Raw genomic sequence first — 22,275 nt, forward strand, 5'->3', positions numbered from 1 at the left:
ATTTATTTATTTATTTATATATTTTTAGCCTTTACCGACTAGATAGTCTTACGCCTGGGGTATCATGGAAGTAGTTGCGTCATCGGAAAGGGGTATATATTTTTCCTTTTTTCTTTCCAGCATAGATTTTGCTGTAGAGAAGGACAATTGTAAGCCATTGATAGAGAAATAAGCAATTCTCTCTATGGCAGCTTGCCGCGCGTGGCCATTGAGACGCCGCCCCAGCATGGCGGGAATGGGGGGAGGGGGAAACTGCTCTCTACCTAAGCCTAAACTTGTCAGATCCGTGATTATTGTATACCAAACGTTTCCCTTATCATGTGGGATGAATTTAAGCCCCCCCCCAAAAAAAAAGTGAAAAAAATCATTTTCAATGCAATTGGAGGTGGGCGCTCCCCTTAATCTTTCACTCATACTTGTAAACTCACATTCTCCCTCCCCATCATCTTTGTTTCATCTCTTAAGTATACTCTTGGTCTCTCTCCTCACCATTATTTGTACTAAATTCATGAAAAGTGCACACACACACACACACACACACACACACACACACACACACACACACACACACACACAAAAAAAAAAACTCTACGTTTATCTATTTACACAAATATGTAAATATATATAATGTAAACACAAATTATGGAACAAAAATTAAATCTTCCCTTCTTTCAATTAATGGTTTGATTATTTAATAACATTTAGTCATGCACGTGAAAAAAAAAACAGCTTTTCTAACCTGTAAATTATCTACTTCTCGAGGATCCTGGAGAAAGAGGTCAGGAGTGTTGAGGAGCTGGAACACTGTGTTGAGAGTATAAACCAGAGGCACAGGACGGTGGCTCTGCTGAATGGCCAGTGGCAGAGGGAAGGCTTGAGGAGGGTGAGGCATGCAGGCTGGGGGATCAACAACAGCATATGCCTGTGTTGGGGGAGCTGTGCAGGCCATCAATTCAAGTTTGTACTCCCCTGTATAGTCTGGCAGACTGTAGGTGCTGGTTGCTCGCCAGGTCTGCTTGCACACATCACACCACACACATAAAATAGAAAGAAATGGAAGAATGAGCAATGTGTACATTCTTAAAATGCAATTTTAAATGACTCTAATTTGAAATTATAATATTTTTATGTCAGTCATACTACTAATACAGATAAATCCTTGCAAAGCATCATTCATGGACATCTCTCATCAATGAAGTAAATGTGAGAAACTGGGTAATCAAACTGATTATATCAACATAATTGCTATCTACACTGAAGTGTTTCACGTTGAAAAAGGATATTTTGTATGTAAATAAAAGCTTGTCATTCTTATTTAAATGTAGATATAATATAAAAAAATATATTTTTATATATTGTCTCTTTGAAAAGTTTATCAGAGGATATTTTTGTAGGTATTAAACTTTCAGTTGAAATTCCTTTTCAAAGTCAACTGAATACTATAAACTTTACTGATTTGAAAAATTAATATACTGACCTGCTCTGGCCCTTCCCAGGTAGAGGCTGACCACAGGAGTTCCAAGGAGAACTGTGTCTCCAAGTGTGCTGGTGGAATGAGGCGGGAAACATACCGCTCCAGATGCGGATGCTGCATCACAAACTGGCCTCGAAATTTTGCTTGAGTTGTTATGTCAATCACCAGTCGTCCAGAGTCATCCAGAGACATCCTTGTCACCTTGGAAAATAAGCATTAGCCAGTGAAAAGCTGTTAAAAATCCAGTCTTTGATCAAATCTTATACAAATCCATAAGATTGAATGATTTGATACATGCTGAGTTGTATATAACAGCAGTTTCAAATGGGTTTATTGTGCCTACTAGAAGATTCTGTAAAGGTATAAGGTATCTTCAGACAAGAAACTCGAACTACTGAGCATTATACTTTGCAAGCCACAAGGTCACAGCATGGTTTGAACTTGTGTAAGGCACCAAAAAATTTAGAAGATTGACCTGTCATATATACTGTAGTACAGATCTCAAACTTCATCTACTTTCTTGTCTTAATATTTGGATGCATCTGCAGATGGAATTACAATAATGATAACAGTCACATCACTGAACTGCACTTTTCTTTATCACATGTGACACAGTGCATGGTGCCCTGCTCACCTGCACCCTGGCAGTAAGGGAGGGCTCAGTGACGGGTCCGCGGTGCCACAGGAGAGTGTTGTAGTAGAGTGATACTGAAAGCTCTGTGCGGTGGTCAAGGGATGCCCAGCCAGGGGGAGATGTGGCATGGACTCGTGAGATGTACAGAGGAACACGCACAGTCAGGAAACTCTGACCACTTGATCCAACCTGAGAAAGAGATGTATTTCAAAACTTGCTCCCTTAACTTGCTGAATGCAATTCATAAAAATGACCACAGCAAACAAAGCACAGACACAAAAAATTGTAGTCAAGGATGATTTCAGAGTTTATAGTACTAACAACTACAAGAAACTGAGCCCATAAAAATAACGTATCTAATGAGCAACAGCTGATCTATTTGACAGTAATTAACTACTATATGCAAGTGTACTTTGCAACAAGTATGGACTTATTAATTCCAAGTATTTGGTTCAGCTAGCTATAAAACAAAATTAATACAAAAAGTATGCACACCTGGAAATCTGATATCACTTGCCCCCCACAGCGGTCAACCAACTCTGACATTGAGAACCAAGCAGAAAATGTCCACATGCACTTCTTCAAGTCAAGGTGTTGATACAGTTGTAGGGAACTACTCTGTGAAAAAGAAACATATTATAAGTGTGGGGTTAAATTTTTGTTCATGACTATACACTGTGTGCTCTATGGTTGAGCAAGAAAATCCAGTGATGAAATTTGTACAATCATGTGAGTGAATAATTCCGTTGTAAGAGACAAAACAGGGCAACAGATGTGAAATATGGATAAGACACAGAAAAGAAAGATCAGGTAAATTTTTTTATCATTAGCTCTGCTTACAAACATCTCTGACACAGCATACTGTTTTGGAAGAATGAGTCTGGTAGCATTTCTTTCTACATATTTTTTAGTTCTGTAGCAACTATGGTTTCTGCTACTAGATCATGAGTATATATTCCACTCACAGTCTGACTACATTGAGTGCTGAAATGCTTTTAATTCAGTGCAGGAGCTGCCATCAGTGTGATAACATAAACATGAGGACAAGCTCGAATGTCTTCTTATGATAGATATCTTTCCAAAAGACAAATTCAAACAAGTTGACATGTTAGTTTGACCTCATTAGTCATGTTTCTTCTTCTGAGAGCACTGTAGAAACAGAAAGAAAACAGGTGGTTTAGTTAACGCAAAAATACGAGTTAATGAAGTTCCAAACATACAAAGACAAAATGGACACACATTTCAACAGACAAACAAGTGAAGTGAAACTCACCTCTCTCTCACCCTGGTATTCTTCATGAGAATTGGGAGACTGTAGAGATCTCAAGAACCCTCCAGCAGCATCTAAGTTGGAGCAGCGGTGGTGTGTGCGATACACTTCCTCTGTCAGCAGGTAGCGCACGTTATGTATAGGAAGAGTTGATATTAGGGGAACCATGCCATCTTGGTGGGGAATTTCAATATGAACTTTGATAGTATTGGGATGATGCTCTTCAGAGGCATTAATATAAGTAAGGGAGGCCTTGAAGGATTGACCCTGCAGCCCACCAGCAAGTCCTGGAGCCATCACGGTCTCACATACCCCATTCTGGCTTCCAATTGTTGCAGCCTCACTTCGCAGAGGAATGCCATGTGTACCTTTGCCTTGGGTGGGAGTGGCAATACACCGAACCCAAAAGTGCCGTGCAAAAAACATGGATTCAAGTGCCTTGCTGTGAGAATTTGCAAAGTTTGTGTCATCTGAAAGAGAATAGAAGGGAGTGAAGCCACTGCCTCCCTCAGCAGGAACTGCCACCTCCCATGAGTATTGGATGGATGAAACATTGATTCCTGCTTCAGCGCACATTTCTGTTGTAACATTACTCCCTGGGTAGCTGGCCTCACAGGGAGTCACACAAACCAGAGGGTAGCCTGGGCTGGCAGGTTTCCTTACATAATCCGCAGCACTATGGTAGTAAGGAAGGGAGACAACAATAGGAGGTGCTGGGAGAATCCATCCCTGTCCATCCACACGTGGCAGAACAGTAATTGATGTGGATATAAGAGTCCCAAGCTGAGTATTGGTGAAATCCTCAGGCCTCAACAGCAATGTGAACATCCGTGGTGCTTTGTTGTGAGGGTTGTGCAGCAGCATCACCTCCAATTCCATTCTAAGAAATAAAAGAATACACAGATACCACATAAGGATTACTGTGATTTCTTTTCATTTGATCATATGACCAACATTAAATTGGAAAAATAATATCAACATATAAGGTGTAGTAACAATTATATGAGTCTACAACATCTTTATATATAAATGAACTAGTGGTACTTTAATAACTAAGTTTTACTAACCTGGCATTCCCAGGGACAAATTCCACTTGTGTGCTAAGTGCCTCATAATCCACTCCTGCCATAGCTGAGCCATCCTGGGTCGACACATTCACCCACAACACCTGTGATGAGTCTCCCACTCTGATGATAGGGATGTGGAAGGGGACAGAGGGAGTAACAGCAGGCGGCTGAGTGGTGGTATATGCACCATGTTCGAGTGACACTCTTGGACGATCCTCCCAGTCTACAATAGTTACTCGTGCCACCCTGTCCTCCCCAAGGTGGGGACGGAAGACAGATGCAGAATCTGGATGAGATAGTTTCACAATGAACTTTTCTTCCTTTTCATAAATGACATCATCTATCAAGCTCACTTCACACTCCATCCTTGAGACTCCCTTATGGAATGTGACAACTGAATCCTTTGTATTGGGTCGTTCAATGAAATCTATATTTGCTTTGGCTGATCTCTGGCGTGTTGAGCACCGAACATAAGACTTTTGACTCAAGTCACCTGATCGTATCACTGGAACCCTAACCATGGTCTGGTTTTCTCGCACTGTAACCTCTGCTGCTCCAAACTGTATTGAGGGGATGTCCTCCTTGTCTGTCAGTATCACAACAGCCTTTGAGCTGCTGCTGCTAACAGAGGCATTCTGCCCAGTGCTGAGAGACACAATAAATTGCTCCCTTCCTTCCACTTTGGGATTCAGTTTATCATCAATCAGCTGAATAGAGCAGTTTGCACTTCTTTGCCCAGCTGTAAAATTCACTTGTTCTGAATGGGGAACAAAGTCAAGTGAAGGCTGAGCCTCCAGCTGGGAGCTGTCCCCTGTGGTACACCATACACTGCAGGTATGACTCAGGTCCATTCCAGTCCTCTCCAATCTAAGACTTACTGTATCTTCACTCTCTGACACAATATATTCAGTTGGGTTGAAACCAATTCTGCTCTCATCATTTGGTCCCCTAATGGTGACAGACGCCCTCCAATGATCTCCAAGTGCTGTGTTCTCAGATGGGTCCTTCAACACTAAAAAAAACTCTTCATTCATTTCAAAAACATGGTCGTCTATGATTTTCACAGTGCATGAGGAATTTGTAATGCCAGGAGCAAACACAACCATAGAAGACTCATCATGTAAACGGTGAATAAAGTCAGTTCCATTGGCTAAATGGTTTGGCTGAGAACCTATGGCAGTTCCATCCTCACTAACACACATCACAGATACTCCAACACTTGTGTCTCCAGATCGTTTCATTCCAGCAATGATGAAACCTTGAGTCTCACTTACAACAAAATGACTAGTATCAAACATGACTAATGGTTTATCTTCATCATCATTAATAGTTATCAGTGATTTTCTGGGCCGTCCCAAAAGACCATAGCTTGGTTCTGCCAGCCTCACACTAAATGTTTCAGAGTCTTCAAAAATGTCATCGTCCTGGATCGGGACAACACAGTACTTTTCTGCTTCTCCTTCTGCAAACTGGAGAGGGTTAGAAACAGGCGTAAAGTCCACCTGTTGTGTTCCTTTGGTGCGCCCTCTGGCAGACCCTCCATGTGTGATGCAGGTCACTGAGGACTGTTGCTTCAAGTTACCAATCTTCCTCACCAGAATATTAATCTCTTTTTCAGTTTCTCTCACACTGTATTGTTTGTGGCCCATGACAAACAAAGACCATTGGATGTGGAAAATGTTGCCAGGTACAACACTGGATTTATCATCTCTTATTTCAAAGCTAAACTGATCACTGTACACTTGGTGGGAGGGGGCAGTGAGTTCATAGTAGATGTGACCTGCTGTTATGTCAGCTGTGAAAGAATGAAATAGAATTGATTTAATCAATGGTACAATGTTTATGATTTCATAATCTCAATAAATACTGCCATAGCAATAAGAAGCCATAAAAAAAGAAAGAACCATGCATAATAATATTTGCTACCACTTAATTACATTCATCATACTATCCTCCATATTTACTTTCATCAAATACATAAATTATAATTCATAAAATTGTTAAATGAATATTTTCTTTAGATTACTTACTTTCTTCAGTCAATGAGTTTCAAAACTCATATTTATCAAATCATCTAACTTCTACAAATTATACTTCTCTTTGTCATAACTAAATGAAGAACTATGTTCTCCATTGAAAACAGTGAGAAATTAATCTATTATAAATAACAGAGTTGGATCTGATTGGGGATCAAACCTGGATCTAACCAGCCACAAAGAGAGGTCTTATCCAACTGTACCATAAAGTATCTCATGGCCAGTCCTGCCTTGGCTCGTGTTTCTGTGTCCCATCACAACATTACAAGATTCTTCTCCTTCTAGATTTATTTCTGGTGCTTCATTAAATCAATGTATTAGTGAATGTATCCAAACAGTCCAAGACTGTTTGGAAAGCGTGGTTAAGGTTTTTGTGAAATTTTACTAGAGTATAAAACTAGGAAGCCACTGTTCCACATATGTTTTCTCTCCCCTTGTAGGGGACTCTCATTTCCTAGCTGATTCAACTGTACCACATCATCATAAGCTCAAACAAGTCTTATCCAACTCCCTTTAACAAATCTTCATAAGACAGTCCTACTGCCATACTACCAATACCACAATTAAATGAAGAAACACATTTGCCATTATGAAACAGTGAAATATCAATATACAATAAAAATGAGAGATGAATGTGACCAGGGACTGAACCCAAGTCTGGCAGGCTAGGACAAGCCTTATCTCACTGGATCGTAAGGTACCTCACACCCAGTCCAGCTTTGGCTCATGTTTCTGTCTTGTCGTGGCACTATCCATTCACCACAGTAACCAAATGTGTGAACCTCATTAGTCTTCAAATATTTAATTTCCAAAACATAGTATTCTGACAAGTCTTCCAAATCACACAAAGGATGACACATGCAGTAAAAGATTAGGACAGACTGCCTCAGTGTCTAACCAACACCAACATTTGCACAAAACTACTACATAAAAATACACCTACTAAGTAATGATTCCTATCTGCTGTTTCATAGAATTCTAAGATTGACTGAATGCACTTAAAACTAATCAAAAGGAACAGGTGTACGTTACCTTGTGTAAAAGAAGATACTGGTTGCTTCTGAGAGGTAAGGTGCAGCTGTCCATGGGTTGGGCCAGCTGTTACTATTATCTGTACCTTCTCAGGAGGAGTGTCTTTGTCCTCCACTAGCAACTCATGGCTTGTGATGAAATTTTTTCCCTTAAGAATGCAAAAATATATAGTTTAACATTACATAATTGATTTATAAGTCAAAATAAGTAAATAAATACATAATAAATCAGAAGATTGAGTTACACTCATATCTCCAGTTATTAAGACCAAATTGACATACACATTTTCTTTTAACTTATGCAAATTGTTTGTACACAACACTGGTTCTGAATTCAAATGATTTATTTTTTGTACTTGGAAAACTACTCCAGCACATCCTGATCTCTTTTTAATAATTTTCATGCAGTCTCCTCTCAACATTGGGTTTCCTTTCAGACACAAGTCTTTAAGATTTACCTGAGATTTATATCTGAATTCTTTACCTTGATATATCTTGATACATCAAAAATCCCAACTAGCAGCCTACCTTGGTTCCAGCTTCTTGCTGCAAGAAGTGAAGTCCTCTATTTACTCTAAGGATTGGGGTGCCATCTTCCACCTTAGAGACCTCCACATTAATGGTGGTTGGTTCACTAGTGGGAGCTTGCTTCCCTACCTGCAGGTACTGGCTGTTAGTGGAGTCTGAGACGACCACACTAAATGAGTCCTGTGAGGAGGCTGATCCATCATGTACATAAGACACAGCCCCAGAATAAAGTTCCATCATAGTGAAGACCTGAGGAAGAAATTAAATTAGATACTTTAATCAGTGGGATTTTTTTATATTTTCATACATGTAATAAAAACATGCTTGGAATCCATACTAATTAAAGGTTCACAAAAAAACAATTAGGTAATTAGACACTCTAATGAATATATTCAGTTCAACATCTTACCCTTGCATCCTGTTTCCCATCAACCTCCAACCATCCGTGTTGTGGCAACTCACTCATCCTCACCACCAGAAGTTCATCATGAGTATCTGCATCAGCAGCTTGAATTTCAAATTCAGAGATAACTTTCCTTGTTCCTTCTTGAACTTTGATGACATTTGTGGTGAGAACAGGAAGCTGGTCATCTACAGGTGTAATGATGATGTGGAAAGTGTCCGAGATGCTGTTAGGTCTGAAAGAAAATGGACAGGCAAAGTAATAGGAATGTAAATATGTACAGTAGCCTAAACAGAATGTTGCCACAGTTTTCAGGAAGATGAGATGATAATAAATTATATTCTCAGAGAGAGAGAGAGAGAGAGAGAGAGAGAGAGAGAGAGAGAGAGAGAGAGAGAGAGAGAGAGAGAGAGAGAGAGAGAGAGAGAGAGAGAGAGAGAGAGAGAGAGAGAGAGAGAGAGAGAGAGAATGGCATGTTACCTGAAATCAGGAACCCCAGAAAAGTGCTACCAAAATTACCATTCAGTGACTATTTCCGGATGGTGACAACTATTTTATGATACATATCTGAAAAATCATCCTCTTCACTACACAGGGTGTAAAGGAAATGTTATGAGACTGAACTTTGATTTCATTAAGTTTGAAGAATAGATGCTTTTAGATGTACTGGGAACTGATCTACAACTATACAGAAGGTACATCATCATACTAAAAAAAAATTATTATGGAGAAAAATCAAGTCTCAAGATGAACAATGCTTCTGATGAAGACAAAAGAGGATCATGAAAACTCACCCATCTGATACAGTAAAGACAAAGTGGTCACTGGTGATTTCTTCCTCACTTTGCTGGCGGTACAGCAAGCCACCTGTCTCCAGTGTTTCCTGACTCCAGCTTGATATTGCTTCCTCAGGTGAGGTTGCCATAAAGAGGTGTCCCTGAGTAGGCCCACTCACCAACTGCCACCACAAAGATGATCAATAGGGTTACAATTTCTGTACCTAACTAGTATTACAAAATCACAGCAAACATAACAGAAAAAATATTAATTATAAATTTTATTTTGAAGCCAGTTCAGGTCCAATTGAAAATTATATTTAATAAAGCTTCTTTGTTCATAACCAAGTCCTTCAATGTTCATTATCTTCAGGAATACACAGTAACAATAAGATAGAAGTAGCTTACTGAGAACTGTAATTCTGCTGGAGCCACCTCTGTATCAGTGGCTGAAAGGAGGTGGTGTGTGATGGGAACACTGCCATCCTCTAAGACTGTAAGACCCGTGTTAGTGACTACACGTGGAGGTATGTGATCTTCCAACACAGTGATGTGCAGTGCTTGATCCAAATTAATGTTTCCTTCGGAGTCCAGAAGGTTAAATCGGAGAACATCTGTAGCATCATTACGTGCATCATTACGGTGCACAAACCTGTCAATGATAAATTATTTATTATTACATAAATCTGCTGCACAATTATTTACATTTTATGTGCATTTCTAAAGAATATTAGTGACAAAATAAATATTGTGACAATGCTTACCGGATGTGACCATTCTGAACATCCTGCTGCAGGAAGACGGATCCCACTCCAAGAGGCACCCAGGAGCCCAGGTGATGGATTTCAAGGCTCCCTGAGTCTGGCACCCGAGTGATCACATACTTAATATTTTCATCATCTGAGTCAGCATCCTCAGCCTTAAGAAGATTCTGAGATACAAGAGCCATCTGGCCAGCCCTCAGGGTCAGACTGGAGGAGATGCTCAATTTTGGAGCCATGTCTCTTTCCTGCACTATTTCAAACTCCACAATTCCACCTGTTTCATGACTTCCATCACTCACCTGTGAGGAAATACAGTTTCTTTAAAATTTTAAAGTTAATTATACATTTATTTACTCATGTTGTGCAATGGAGGTATAAGCATTATTAAATTTTGTGCAAAGGTATAGAGTAAAAAATAAAGAAGAAAAGAACAGGATGTCAATTAAACCAGTTTAATTGAGAGGCTAGTGTTTAAGGATGGCCTGTAACAGTTAACAACTGAAGACTCCAAAAATAAACTGAGAGGCTCAGGTTACTGTTATGAAAGAACTTTTGAGGTTAAGAATACAGCAGAGCATCAAGTTTCACAGCATCTCAATTTGCAAATTCATGGCAACCCCCAAATATTCAATGATGATGCATTTGCTAGAAAATATGTTTTGCACAAAATATCAGTGTACTGATATTTCGACATGATATTTCGACAGGGAAATATTCTGGATGCTTACCAAAAATTGGATGACATCCTCAGGGTACTTTGAGCCATCATGACTGTATAGTATCAAGCCATTCAGTATGTCCTGAAAAGTGAAGTATTGCCCACGCACAAGACGGTCACTTTGCTTGATGGAATCTGATGCTGACTTCTTCCTGTGTAATGAGCCTGTACACAATAACAACCTTAATGATAAACCATATTTAAATAACAGAAAAATAATACAAATGTACATTTTACTTGCTGTATCAATACTCAATGTAAAAGTACAATGTCATCTAGATTAATAGGTAACAAGCCAAAAGGGTCTCACCATGCTGTGGCACCTGCTCCACACTTATTATGAGGTTCTCAGCTCCAGAGTCTGTGTCAAATATGGAAAGGGACTGGTTTTTAATCACAATAGTTTGCCCTTTTTCAACAAGCACTCTTTCTCCCAAGACAACTGGTGGTTCATCATTGACAGGCTGTAAAGAAAATACATATTCACAAAAAAGGTCCATAATACATAAGAATACAAAAATATCTAATGGAATAGTGATGCAGAGAAAGTTTATGTCTAGCTACCTTCATTCCTTGGAATAACCAGTCAGGAGTAGCAACAAAAGCTGTATTGCACTAAGCAGGAGTTACTTAGGTACACTGCCATGTGAATGAGCAAGATACTGGAGGAAAACCACAAAATCCTACTTTTAGCAATAGGATTGAATGGAAGACAAATGGCATTTAGTGGCTACATTTGCCTAGTATATGATTTATAGATGAATTCTGTTATATATATCCACTCCTAGCATGAAGAGGTATAGGTAGAATAAGGAGTTGGCAACCCTATTCACTATACTGGGATCAAGGATTAGGTGGCAATATCAGCCCAAGATCTATGGTCCATTAGTGTGGCACAGTTTTACCTTTATTACTGTGTTATTCTCCATGCACAGTAACTACTCTTGGAAGACAGAAAACTAAATACATTATTTGTGAAAATATGTAGTCCTAATTGGCTGGCCAGTTCAGACGAAACATATATTCTAATAAAATGGATATCAATTCAAAAAGCAAAATTCACAGTTTAAACTTAGAGGTAAAAATAACATTACCTTGATAGTTATATTAAATCTTTCAACTGGAGAATCATTTTTACTATCAGTAACATGAAAGAGAAAAGTGTCCTGGTCAGGCTCCTGGTCACGGTGCAGTGACTGGATGTACCACACACTGCCGTCCTGCAAGGCTGACAGAGGAAACCTGGCCAAGGGAGCTGTTCCTTGAGAACCAACTGCATTGTCTGAAAGAAGAATTTTAATTAAAGATGTGCATAAAAAACTGGCTAAGCATTAAAAAAATAGGTTTCATTATGTAAATTATATTATTGTGTTAGAATTCAAATTGCTTTCTGCGTAAATAATCTCCATATTAAGTCTTATATTTCAATAAGGTGAGGAACAGAACTGTTGAAGGTAGACTATTCCAAAGACCAGCTATTCTAACCAAAAAAATCTTATCCAGATCTTACTCTCTGTATAAAGCAAAAATATTTTTAGAGGATGTCTGGAATTTTTCAAATGTCTGAAGCTCATATACAATTAAGGCCTTGATGAAAGACAGTCCACTTAGGATTTTCCTGATCCTTATGTCAGCCCTGAGTAGCCTTATGCATACTGAATATGATGACTGGTGAGAAAATTTACCTGCATCTTTGTTGGTAAGATATCCAAAGATTGGCTGTGAATCTAACACCACCTCAAGTTTGGATGGTAGTGTGTCCAGATCTAAAGCAATGATAGAAGTAGCAGGCACCACCATGCTGCCTCCCTCAGCCACTAGCACTGGGCCTCCTACCTCCACATTGGGAATGCTGTTGTCCACACTAAGAATTGTTACTCTTAATACCTGGAATAAATGAAAATTCATATTACTCAGAAAAAAATATCCATGTATGTTTGTGTCAACATCATAACTATGAGATTTCAAAATCTCCATATATAAATGTGTTTTCACAGCTTTTTTCTTTTGTTCTTCTAATCCCTTTCCATATTCAGAAAATGTAGTTATGTATTATCCTATACTAATATCATTTCATCCCCTTATGTTAAGTGCTCTATAACATTGTTAATAAGTCTACAGGTAAAGCTATAGAGCTTTTATGGAGAGAGAGATGCATATTTTCTTTACCTGATTTGAAAGCACATTGTTTCCAGAATCTGTGATATTGAAGGACACCTGGTCCTCTATTTCCTCTGGGCCAATCTCTGTGTGAGAGGTATAGTTGATGTGGCCCCATACAATATCTGCTTGTGTGAACTTGTTAGTCTTATTAAGCACTCTTACAACATCAGGTGATTCTGTCAGAACTAGGGAACCAAACTGTGGCTGGAATGTTATAGTGTATACAAGTTCCTCATCTCGGGAGCGATGATCTGTGAAGTGGAGGTGAGAACTGCCGATGACTTTTGATTCATCTGAAACAAACATGAAGGTATTCAGTCACCTTAGTGTGAAATGGCCATGCTGAACACCAGAAGAAAATCTGAGATGGAATGTATACCAGAATCCTAATGAATACAAGATGGGTAATATTTTCATTGCATGCAAAAGAAGGAACATCAACAAAGCAAAAGTAATTTCTTTCAGCTGCTGCTTGGATGCCACTATAATTCAACCCATTAACATTTATTTTCAAATTATATACATGCAAGAGAATAGATACATTACTTTCAAACCTTACATTCATTTAATGTCAGAGACAATGTGGCATTGTCACTCTTGAGCAGGCGGTAGTTGTCAGTGTGGTGATGACGCACTGTGATACTAATGCGAGAACTGGCCTCAGAGGAGTGTCCCAGGGCCAGGAACACCATGGAGTCCTGGGTCGCTTCAGAACCATCATGATTGTACAGAAAACGGGACTGTCTCATTTCAATGAGATCAAGGCCTTCTTCTGTAAAGATAAGGGACACATATTGAGAAATCAAGAGGCAGGCTTAAGGCAGGGAATATCAGTGAAGCACTGAGAATGGGTAGATTATGTTAGTTTGGCTATGTGGAGGGAAAGAAAGGGCATGACTGGTTTAAACATGTTAAGTGTTTTGCAGTAGAAGGTGGAGTGCCAATTAACAAAGCAAGGAATATGTGTCCTCTGATCCCAAGAAGGCAGCAGTAGTGAAGGAATGGCCTCTTACCCTCTGTGAATAGGTATGAATTTCCTTGTGCCTCTCTTGTGATGGTGCCAAAGAGAGGGGCCTCTAGAAGAATAAATAACACATTTTCTTCTGGTGACAGGCTGACCAGTTCAAAAAGTTCAGGCTGCAGCACTACTGTCTCATGCTGTTTGAAGAAAGAAGCCTGGTAAAACTCTATAACCTATATCACTCATTAAAACAAACTACATTTTGTATATCATTGAAGTGAAAGCACAGGTAATAACCTTATAAAAACACAAACTAAGAAGAATACTGTCTTAATGCACACTAAGTAATGAGTATATACGTATGCAAGGATTTCCAACACTCCTTGAAAAAATAAAAGCAAGACTGTCTTACACTGTTTATGATGAGCTCAGGATCAGGATGGGCAAATGAGAGTTGACTTCCTTTTTGGGGCACCACATGGAAGGTAAACTTCTGTTCTGGGAGATGATTTGACCCATCTGCCATTGTGTCTGAGACTGTGGCAAACATGTAAATATTACTTAATGATAATGATGTGCACCTTTAACTGTTTTCAAAATTTCTTTGTAATGATGTTAATCACAAAAAATAAACTTTCAATAATCATACTCTGCAGTACCTGTAAATTTAAAACTGAAATATTTATCCTCTTGTCCCATATCATTAAATGGAGGCATGTAGATTATCTTCATGTCACTAATGTCTGCTTGCATGAACTGTCGCAGCTCAAGGCCAGGAGAGTCAATGTGAAACAGGGAGCCATCCAGAGGCCCTAGAGGATGTGTGATGGTGTACACCAAGTGCTCTGAAGGACCCATCCCAGAGAAAGACAGGTGGCTGGGGGTCAGAGTTAATGCTTGCCCCTCTTGTACCTGAAAGCAAATAGAATTATAATACTCCCTTTGGCACTTCTTAAAAATTCCAAGAAAATGATCAGAAGGGAGTGATATATCTTTAGTTATGAGGAGCCTTTGTCAGGTTGGTGGATTGAATCCCTGACATAAGGACAACACCTTAGATGTCAGTAACATAACAACTTCCAAGCTGATTAGATTATGTGTATACTGAATAAGGTTCTAGAATATACTGATCAGTAGTAGAAATATTACAGTTACTCATCAATGAAGAAGTTATTTTTTATTTCTCCTTTAGTAGTGTAACTGTAAATTAATCTCTTTAACTGAGGCACTGTATTCCTCAGACTCACTGTGGCAATCAGCTGAGTGCCTGGTGCAGGGGATGCTTCAGTCCCTGGGCTTGAGGGTTCCACATTTATGATGAATGTTTGGTCAGCCAGGATGTTAGGTGGGTGAGAACTATCAGCTACTGAGAACAACAGCTGATCTGACACACCATCACCTCCCATCAGATCCCCAGAATGCAAGTACCACACCCGGCCCTCGTCCACATCCCGCTGGGTGAAGCTGAAGTGTGTCAAGTTTTCATTTGAAGTACCACAATATATCATATTCAAAGCTGAACAAATTTCAGGTTAAATTAGCATTCTCATAAAATTCATCACAGAAATCAAATACATTTTTGATATATTGCCTAACTAACCTTGTGGTGGGCCTCACCAAGTGTGTTTCATCCATCTGAGTCCATCCATCATTAAAGAAGCCATCCAGGGCAGCAGGCAGTGGTATGACCAAGGCCAATTTGCCTGAAAATACTGGATTTTTAAAACTCTATTTTTAAAAGCTAGCAAAACTCATTAATTGTTTCAATGACAAAAGTAATATACTATAAATTAAAAGTAATATCACTTCAATATAAAGAAATATCAGTAATTAAAAGTAAACATCACTTACCCTGGCCAGAATTTTCCAGCATAGGCAGAAGAGTAAAGAGTAAATTTTCATCTTCTGAATCAATGTCAGAAGCCTGCAGCATCTGAGGAGAGATCTGCACTTGTCCACCCATATCCACTTGTGCACCAAGATTCCTGATCAGCACAGGATGTGTGTCTCCCTCATCAACAATGAAAACTTTCAACAGTAAGTTCACCACATTATACTCATCACTGGCCTGGAGAAGAACAAGGTCAGATTCCTTATCTGAGCCATCATGGGAGTATATCACTTGTTCTTGAGCCAGTTCCTCCAAGGAGAACATGACCAGTTCCTCCCCAGCCACAGACAGCTGGCCATGGTGTGGCCCATCCACTAATTTGATGGTTACACTTTCTGGATTGTCTAGGTCAAGAATCTTTAAAATTTTATTACTTAATGGTGCTGCCTTCCCATGAAATACCAGCAAAGGTTCATTGGTAACCACTCTGGGAGAATGAAATGAAATCACATTTATAGAGATCACTTCTGGTCCAACCTTGTAGTGGCCATCTGACACACTTAATTGCATCTCTCCATACAGTGGCTGGTTTGTCTGATACTTGTAGTATATCTTGCTCTCAATCATTTCAGCAGCAGTGAAGCTGCCATTCTTCTTCAACTTATGACTGCTGCCATTGACCATTCTCAGGAGAACTCCATTTGAGGGTAATTCTTCTAATGTGACAATTAGTCTATCTCTAGAAGTGTCAGCATCCATAATGTGCAGAACAGAGTCATTCAGAAGAGACAATTTTCCATACTCAGCAACTAGAGGACCCAAGAGGCGAAGGGAAGGTCCCACAGCATTGTAGTGACAGACTCCAGACTCTGCCAGGTAGTTGGAACTGCAGTGCTCCACACACTGGCCTCCCTGAAGCAGGTGGGGCAGGCGGCAGCGTAAACACTCGAACAGGGAACACTCCTCGCACTCACTTCCACATTCTGTGATACAACTAACACTGTGCAAGGTAGATCTGAGAACGTTTATTCTTGTTCTTAAACTATATACTGATAATATATCAGGTACTTGATAAAAAATGTTAAAAATGCTAAATTACAACCAAATAAAAATATCTAAGCTTACAGAGATAAGCAGCTAATAAATAACTTTAACTACACAAAATAATGTGAAGTATAAACCAAATTAAAAAAAATCCTCTTGCTTAAAAGTTAATACAAAAAACACTGAGGCAAAAGTGTCACGAAGAGAAATATATCGAACTGATATCCACATGGGAGCATGACATGATCACTGACTACTCAACAGACTGATATGCAGTTATGCCAGTATATTAAATGAACTCAGCTTAAGCAGTCTTGGTAACTGGCTCATTTGTGCATGTACTGTTTCCAGTTGCCAGATTATTCAAAAATCAAGATGTTCTAAAAGAGGATAAATGGAATTTTGGTGCACAGTGTTTTTGAAAGTACGCATGTTGTTCATAAAGAAAACTTCTTCTTCTAGTACTGCAATACTTGTAATATAAGAATGTATACCATACTACATATATAATAAGGAAATGATCATACAACTATTGTTTTCACTCACCATGGCAAACGTTATCAAATACATTGGCAAAAGTTCCTGGTTTGCAGGAGGTCACACACTGGCCATGTTGCAGCAAGTAGGGACTGTGGCAGGCCAGGCAGGTGGAGCTGGTGTTACACAGACTGCAGCCTCCAGGACAGGGACGACACTTCTGGCCATCTTGGTAGAGCCCTGCACAGAGCAAAAAGGTAGGTGACAGTGTGTGGAATGTATGCCTTCATGCCAGACATATTGACTTCTAATATACTAGGCAAAAATAAAGGAATCACAGATAGGAAAGCAGAGGTCATTCTGGATTGCTTCAACTATAGCAGAGAGAGAGAGAGAGAGAGAGAGAGAGAGAGAGAGAGAGAGAGAGAGAGAGAGAGAGAGAGAGAGAGAGAGAGAGAGAGAGAGAGAGAGAGAGAGAGAGAGAGAGAGAGAGAGAGAGAGAGAGAGAGAGAGAGAGAGAGAGAGAGAGAGAGAGAGAGAGAGAGAGAGATGCATCCAAGAAGCTACTACCTTATGTTACATTTTGTCTTCCTTACTCTTATACATGATGATCTCTTTCTAAGTCCTAGTACACTAAAGATCATGCTAATCATACCTGAGGAACACTCAGTGAGGCAGCTGCTTCCTTCCTGTACTGTGCCCTCCCTGCACTCAAGACAGTCCTCCACTGAAGGACCCAAACATTTTTCACAGGTCCAGTGACATTCTCGACACTCTCCATCAGAATTTGAGTCCACAAAAAACATGGAGGGACACTGATCAACACACTTTCCATAGAGTAGATGTTGGGAAGCATGGCAGGTGAGGCAAGTGAAGCCATCACTGGAGCAGGTGTTACAGTCTCCTTCACATCTGGAGCAAATTCCCTCTTGATTCAAATAGAAGCCACTTGAACACTGGATTACTTCACATATTCCCTGAAGAAAAGTAAATACACTAAATATTCATCTCCTGCTTTAGTAAAGATGAACAAAATTCACAGGAAATTTCTGTCAATCAAGAAGAATAAACTCATACAATGCTTCTAAGTAGGATAGGGTAAAAGGTCATTAATCTCACTGATTGCTCCCCTCTAACAGACTGTCTTGGTTCTCACTCACCACTGCAGTGTTGCATCTCTTACTATCTTTTGCCATTATTTCTATTGTTACTACTCTTCTGAACTTGTTAACTGCATGTTTCTCCCACCTAATCCTGCAAGTCTCACTCCACAAGACTTTCTACTTACTCTCAGGCCGATTCTGTCCACCTTGCTAAAGCAAATTTTAACCATTATCTCTACCCTTTCATCATCTTTTCAGGCAAGCCCTGAGATTCTCTTCTTGTTTCTGTATTCCCTCCTACATATGACTTGAACTCTTTCAAAAGAGGAGCATCAAGACAGCTCAAAAAGTAAATTGGCCATCTCTTGATCCCTCTATTTTTTATTCTTTTTGGGAGTGCCAACATATGCAGACTCCCTTTCTATCTTTTTCTTTTTCCCTAGCCACAATCCCTGAGACACACACACACACACACACACACACACACACACACACACAGCACGCTCAGCTCACAATCAAGAAGGCCCGGGTTCAAATCCCGGGTGCAGCGAGGCAAATGGGCAATCCCCTGTTCACCTAGCAGCAAGTAGGAACAGGATGTAACCCGAGGGGTTGTAACCTCGCTGTCCCAGTGTGTGGTGTGTCAGTGGTCTCAGTCCTACCCGAAGATCAGTCACTATGAGCTCTGAGCTCTTTCCATAGGGTAACGGCTGGCTAGGTGACCAGCAGACAACCGTAGGTGAATCACACACACAATAAAAAATAAATAAATGAAAAAAGGTTGAGTGAACCTGGCATTACCTGTAAGCTACTGGATTAATTCCTCAAGCTGGCATTTAAGAGTGGAAAGTGCAACCTTCATTGTTATATTATGTTTCCTTGAGTGATTTTGAGCTGAATGGATCAAAGAAAAGAATTTGTTGCAATCGGGGAGTACAAGACTTATTAATCAATAAAATAAATTTAAGTTATTGAAGAATACTCCAGTTACACATGAGGGTTCTATATATTGTCAACCTCACTGAATAAGAATCATATTTTCTATTACCAACTTTTCATAACCTTTATAAAATTTAGAAGCCTATTAAAGTCTCCAGAGGATTCTTAAAACTAAGAAGGATGAAGCCCAAACCTGAGTTGTAAGGTTGGTTCCCTCAGGACAAGTGAGGCAGCTGGTCACATGAGGGCCATTACAGGTGGCACAATGAGGATGGCACTTCTCACAAGTGTCTGAGTTGCTATTCAGAAAATGTCCCTCACTGCACTCTTGCACACACTGGTCCCTCTCAGTGTGCCTGAAGTCTGTCTTGCACCGCAGACAAATGCTGGCTGTAGGGTTGGTGTGGTCAAGGGCACACACACTGCACGATGGATGGCAGGCTGGTCACCAGAGATGGGAAATTGAATACTGAGAACTTAAGCAATTTTTATGTAAAACTGATTCAATGAATGTGTTCTTATTTAAAATGCAACATCTGAAATATTAAGGCACTAATAGAAAGTGTGTTATTTCTTATCTATTTAAAAAAGAAAATAAATAAACATGATCCCATAATTAGTTTACGTGTTTTATCACCTGGCCCTTCAAGTATTTTTTTAATCAGTACTCAGGCATAACTTAGGGAAGAGCAGAATTCCTGTATTTTACAGTAGACTAGAAGCCAAGTACTTACTTTGGCATGTGTTATCTAATGCCAGATAATGTCTCCGGGAGCATTTAGTGAGACACTCTGCTCCAGTTTTCCTTGGATGGAGTGTGGCTCTCTTGTGGCAGGTTAGGCAGCTCCTATGGCCGGGGCCTGAGCAAGTCTTGCACCGTGGATCACACTCTGATAAATATCAGACAGTGTAAAACTGTGTGGTAGTTATTCCTAGAGACTTTCTTCTAAATGGATCCTAGTTAATAGCATGTATGATTAAAAAAAAAAAAAAAAAAGACTTATCAAAAGCTTTTGATAGAGTCTGGCACAAAGCTTTGATTTCCAAACTACCTTCCTACAGCTTCTATCCTTCTCTCTGTAACTTCATCTCAAGTTTCCTTTCTGATTGTTCTATTGCTGCTGTGGTAGACAGTCACTGTTCTTCTCCTAAATCTATTAACAGTGGTGTTCCTCAGGGTTCTGTCCTGTCACCCACTCTCTTCTTATCATTCATTAATGATCTTCTAAACCAAACTTCTTGTCCTATCCACTCCTACACTGATGATACCATCCTGCACTTTTCCACATCTTTTCATAAACGTCCAACCCTTCAGGAGGTAAACATTTCACACATGGAAGCCACAGAATGCTTGACTTCTGATCTTTCTAAAATTTCTGATTGCGGCAGAGCAAACTTGGTATTGTTCAATGCCTCAAAAACTCAATTCCTCCATCTATCAACTCAACACAACCTTCCAGACAACAATCCCCTCTTCTTCAATGACACTCAACTGTCCCCCTCTTCTACACTGAACATCTTCAATCTGTCCTTTACTTATAATCTGAACTGGAAACTTCACATCTCACCTCTAGCTAAAACAGCTTCTATGAAGTTAGGCATTCTGAGACGTCTCCACCAGTTTTTCTCACCCCCCAGCTGCTAACTCTGTACAAGGGCCTTATCCGTCCATGTATGGAGTATGCTTCACATGTCTGGGGGGTTCCACTCATACTGCTCTTCTAGACAGGGTGGAATCAAAAGCTTTTTGTCTCATCCACTCCTCTCCTCCAACTGACTGTCTTCAGCCTCTCTCTCATCATCGCAATGTTGCATCTCTAGCTGTCTTCTACCGCTATTTTCATGCTAACTGCTCTTCTGATCTTGCTAACTGCATGCCTCCCCTCCTCCCACAGCCTCACTGCACAAGACTTTCTTTTTTCTCTCACCCCTATTCTGTCCACCTCTCTAACACAAGAGTTAACCAGTATCCTCAGTCATTCATCCCTTTCTCTGGTAAGCTCTGGAACTCCCTGCCTGCTTCTGTATTTCCACCTTCCTATGACTTGGATTCCTTCAAGAGGAAGGTTTCAAGACACTTATTCATCAATTTTTGACTACTGCTTTGACCCTTTTATGGGACTGGCATTTCAGTGGGCATTTTTTTTTTTATTGGATTTTTGTTGCCCTTGGCCAGTGTCCTTCCTACATAAAAAAAAAAAATAGACAAAGCACTAAAACTGATTGCATGCACTTCATCATAAGGCAGTCAGCCTAAAAAAAAGACAATCAAATATCTACCACTGATATAAAGAATGCATCCTTAGCTTTCAGCATTTTCTTAACACCTCATACAAGCAGACAGTCCCTTATCCATGATTTAAAGAACTTAACTGAGGAAACCAAATATTAAATAAAAAAAAATAAATAAATAAAAAAACCTTACCTGTGCAGACACTTTTCTTGGGATTATAATAGAAACCTGGATCACATTCTTTCACACAGCTGTGTCTCTGCTGCTTCCAACCAGCACGGCAATGCTGACAGTGCAATTGATCTGCCACGTGCCACACCTCACAGCCCATGGGGGGTGCTGGAATTAAGATGCAGAGCATTCTAAGATAAAGAGTCTTCATGATGCTTCAAAGCTGGGCATCACACCAGGACCATAATAATGCTCAAAATATCTAAAATCCTAGTTAATGTGGTATAGTGACTGAAGGTGTAATAATCAATGGAAGTGAAAAAAATCCAAAAATTATCTTGGAACCTGTCAATTGTTAAGGTCCTGACATTTAAAGGTATTGTTCTTCTGTTCTCCTGGTTAAGGGTTCAAATCCCTGATTACAGCCTCTTATGGCTGAAGATTAATCTGACCTTCAGATCACTTTCTAGAGTTTCTATGGAGTGTCCAAAGAAGGCATGACATTGGTGGTAGTGGTAAAGATCCCTACAAAGTAATTATATATATGGTGTAAAATACAACTCTATGTCCAAGTCTCCCTAACATTCCCTACTTTTGTTTCTTCCCATTCGCCCATTTTCAAATAATTTTTTTGCAAAATATATCTTCCTAC

The 22,275-nt window shown here is 39.7% G+C and overlaps 1 protein-coding gene across 2 annotated transcripts in view; it reads right to left on the reverse strand.

Moving 5' to 3' along the window:
• Positions 1-22,275, reverse strand: part of LOC135114160 (extracellular matrix organizing protein FRAS1-like) — an 80,006-nt gene that overhangs the window by 11,760 nt on the left and 45,971 nt on the right. For both annotated transcript variants that reach the window (XM_064029921.1, XM_064029922.1), the window contains 29 exons: positions 21,645-21,791; positions 19,954-20,109; positions 19,413-19,660; positions 17,833-18,154; positions 17,247-17,417; positions 15,677-16,639; positions 15,426-15,528; positions 15,073-15,289; positions 14,485-14,737; positions 14,238-14,362; positions 13,878-14,022; positions 13,424-13,636; positions 12,871-13,157; positions 12,387-12,588; positions 11,796-11,983; positions 11,012-11,165; positions 10,712-10,866; positions 9,984-10,282; positions 9,628-9,871; positions 9,238-9,401; positions 8,450-8,678; positions 8,041-8,289; positions 7,514-7,661; positions 4,446-6,240; positions 3,382-4,258; positions 2,604-2,726; positions 2,109-2,297; positions 1,478-1,675; positions 740-1,012 (listed from right to left, as the gene is read on the reverse strand). In XM_064029921.1, the coding sequence (XP_063885991.1) occupies positions 740-1,012; positions 1,478-1,675; positions 2,109-2,297; positions 2,604-2,726; positions 3,382-4,258; positions 4,446-6,240; positions 7,514-7,661; positions 8,041-8,289; positions 8,450-8,678; positions 9,238-9,401; positions 9,628-9,871; positions 9,984-10,282; positions 10,712-10,866; positions 11,012-11,165; positions 11,796-11,983; positions 12,387-12,588; positions 12,871-13,157; positions 13,424-13,636; positions 13,878-14,022; positions 14,238-14,362; positions 14,485-14,737; positions 15,073-15,289; positions 15,426-15,528; positions 15,677-16,639; positions 17,247-17,417; positions 17,833-18,154; positions 19,413-19,660; positions 19,954-20,109; positions 21,645-21,791 (8,837 nt within the window). The remainder of the gene's footprint in view (positions 1-739; positions 1,013-1,477; positions 1,676-2,108; positions 2,298-2,603; positions 2,727-3,381; positions 4,259-4,445; positions 6,241-7,513; positions 7,662-8,040; positions 8,290-8,449; positions 8,679-9,237; positions 9,402-9,627; positions 9,872-9,983; positions 10,283-10,711; positions 10,867-11,011; positions 11,166-11,795; positions 11,984-12,386; positions 12,589-12,870; positions 13,158-13,423; positions 13,637-13,877; positions 14,023-14,237; positions 14,363-14,484; positions 14,738-15,072; positions 15,290-15,425; positions 15,529-15,676; positions 16,640-17,246; positions 17,418-17,832; positions 18,155-19,412; positions 19,661-19,953; positions 20,110-21,644; positions 21,792-22,275) is intronic.

Source organism: Scylla paramamosain, chromosome 2 (genome assembly GCF_035594125.1).
Source record: "Scylla paramamosain isolate STU-SP2022 chromosome 2, ASM3559412v1, whole genome shotgun sequence".
Taxonomy (NCBI): domain Eukaryota; kingdom Metazoa; phylum Arthropoda; class Malacostraca; order Decapoda; family Portunidae; genus Scylla; species Scylla paramamosain.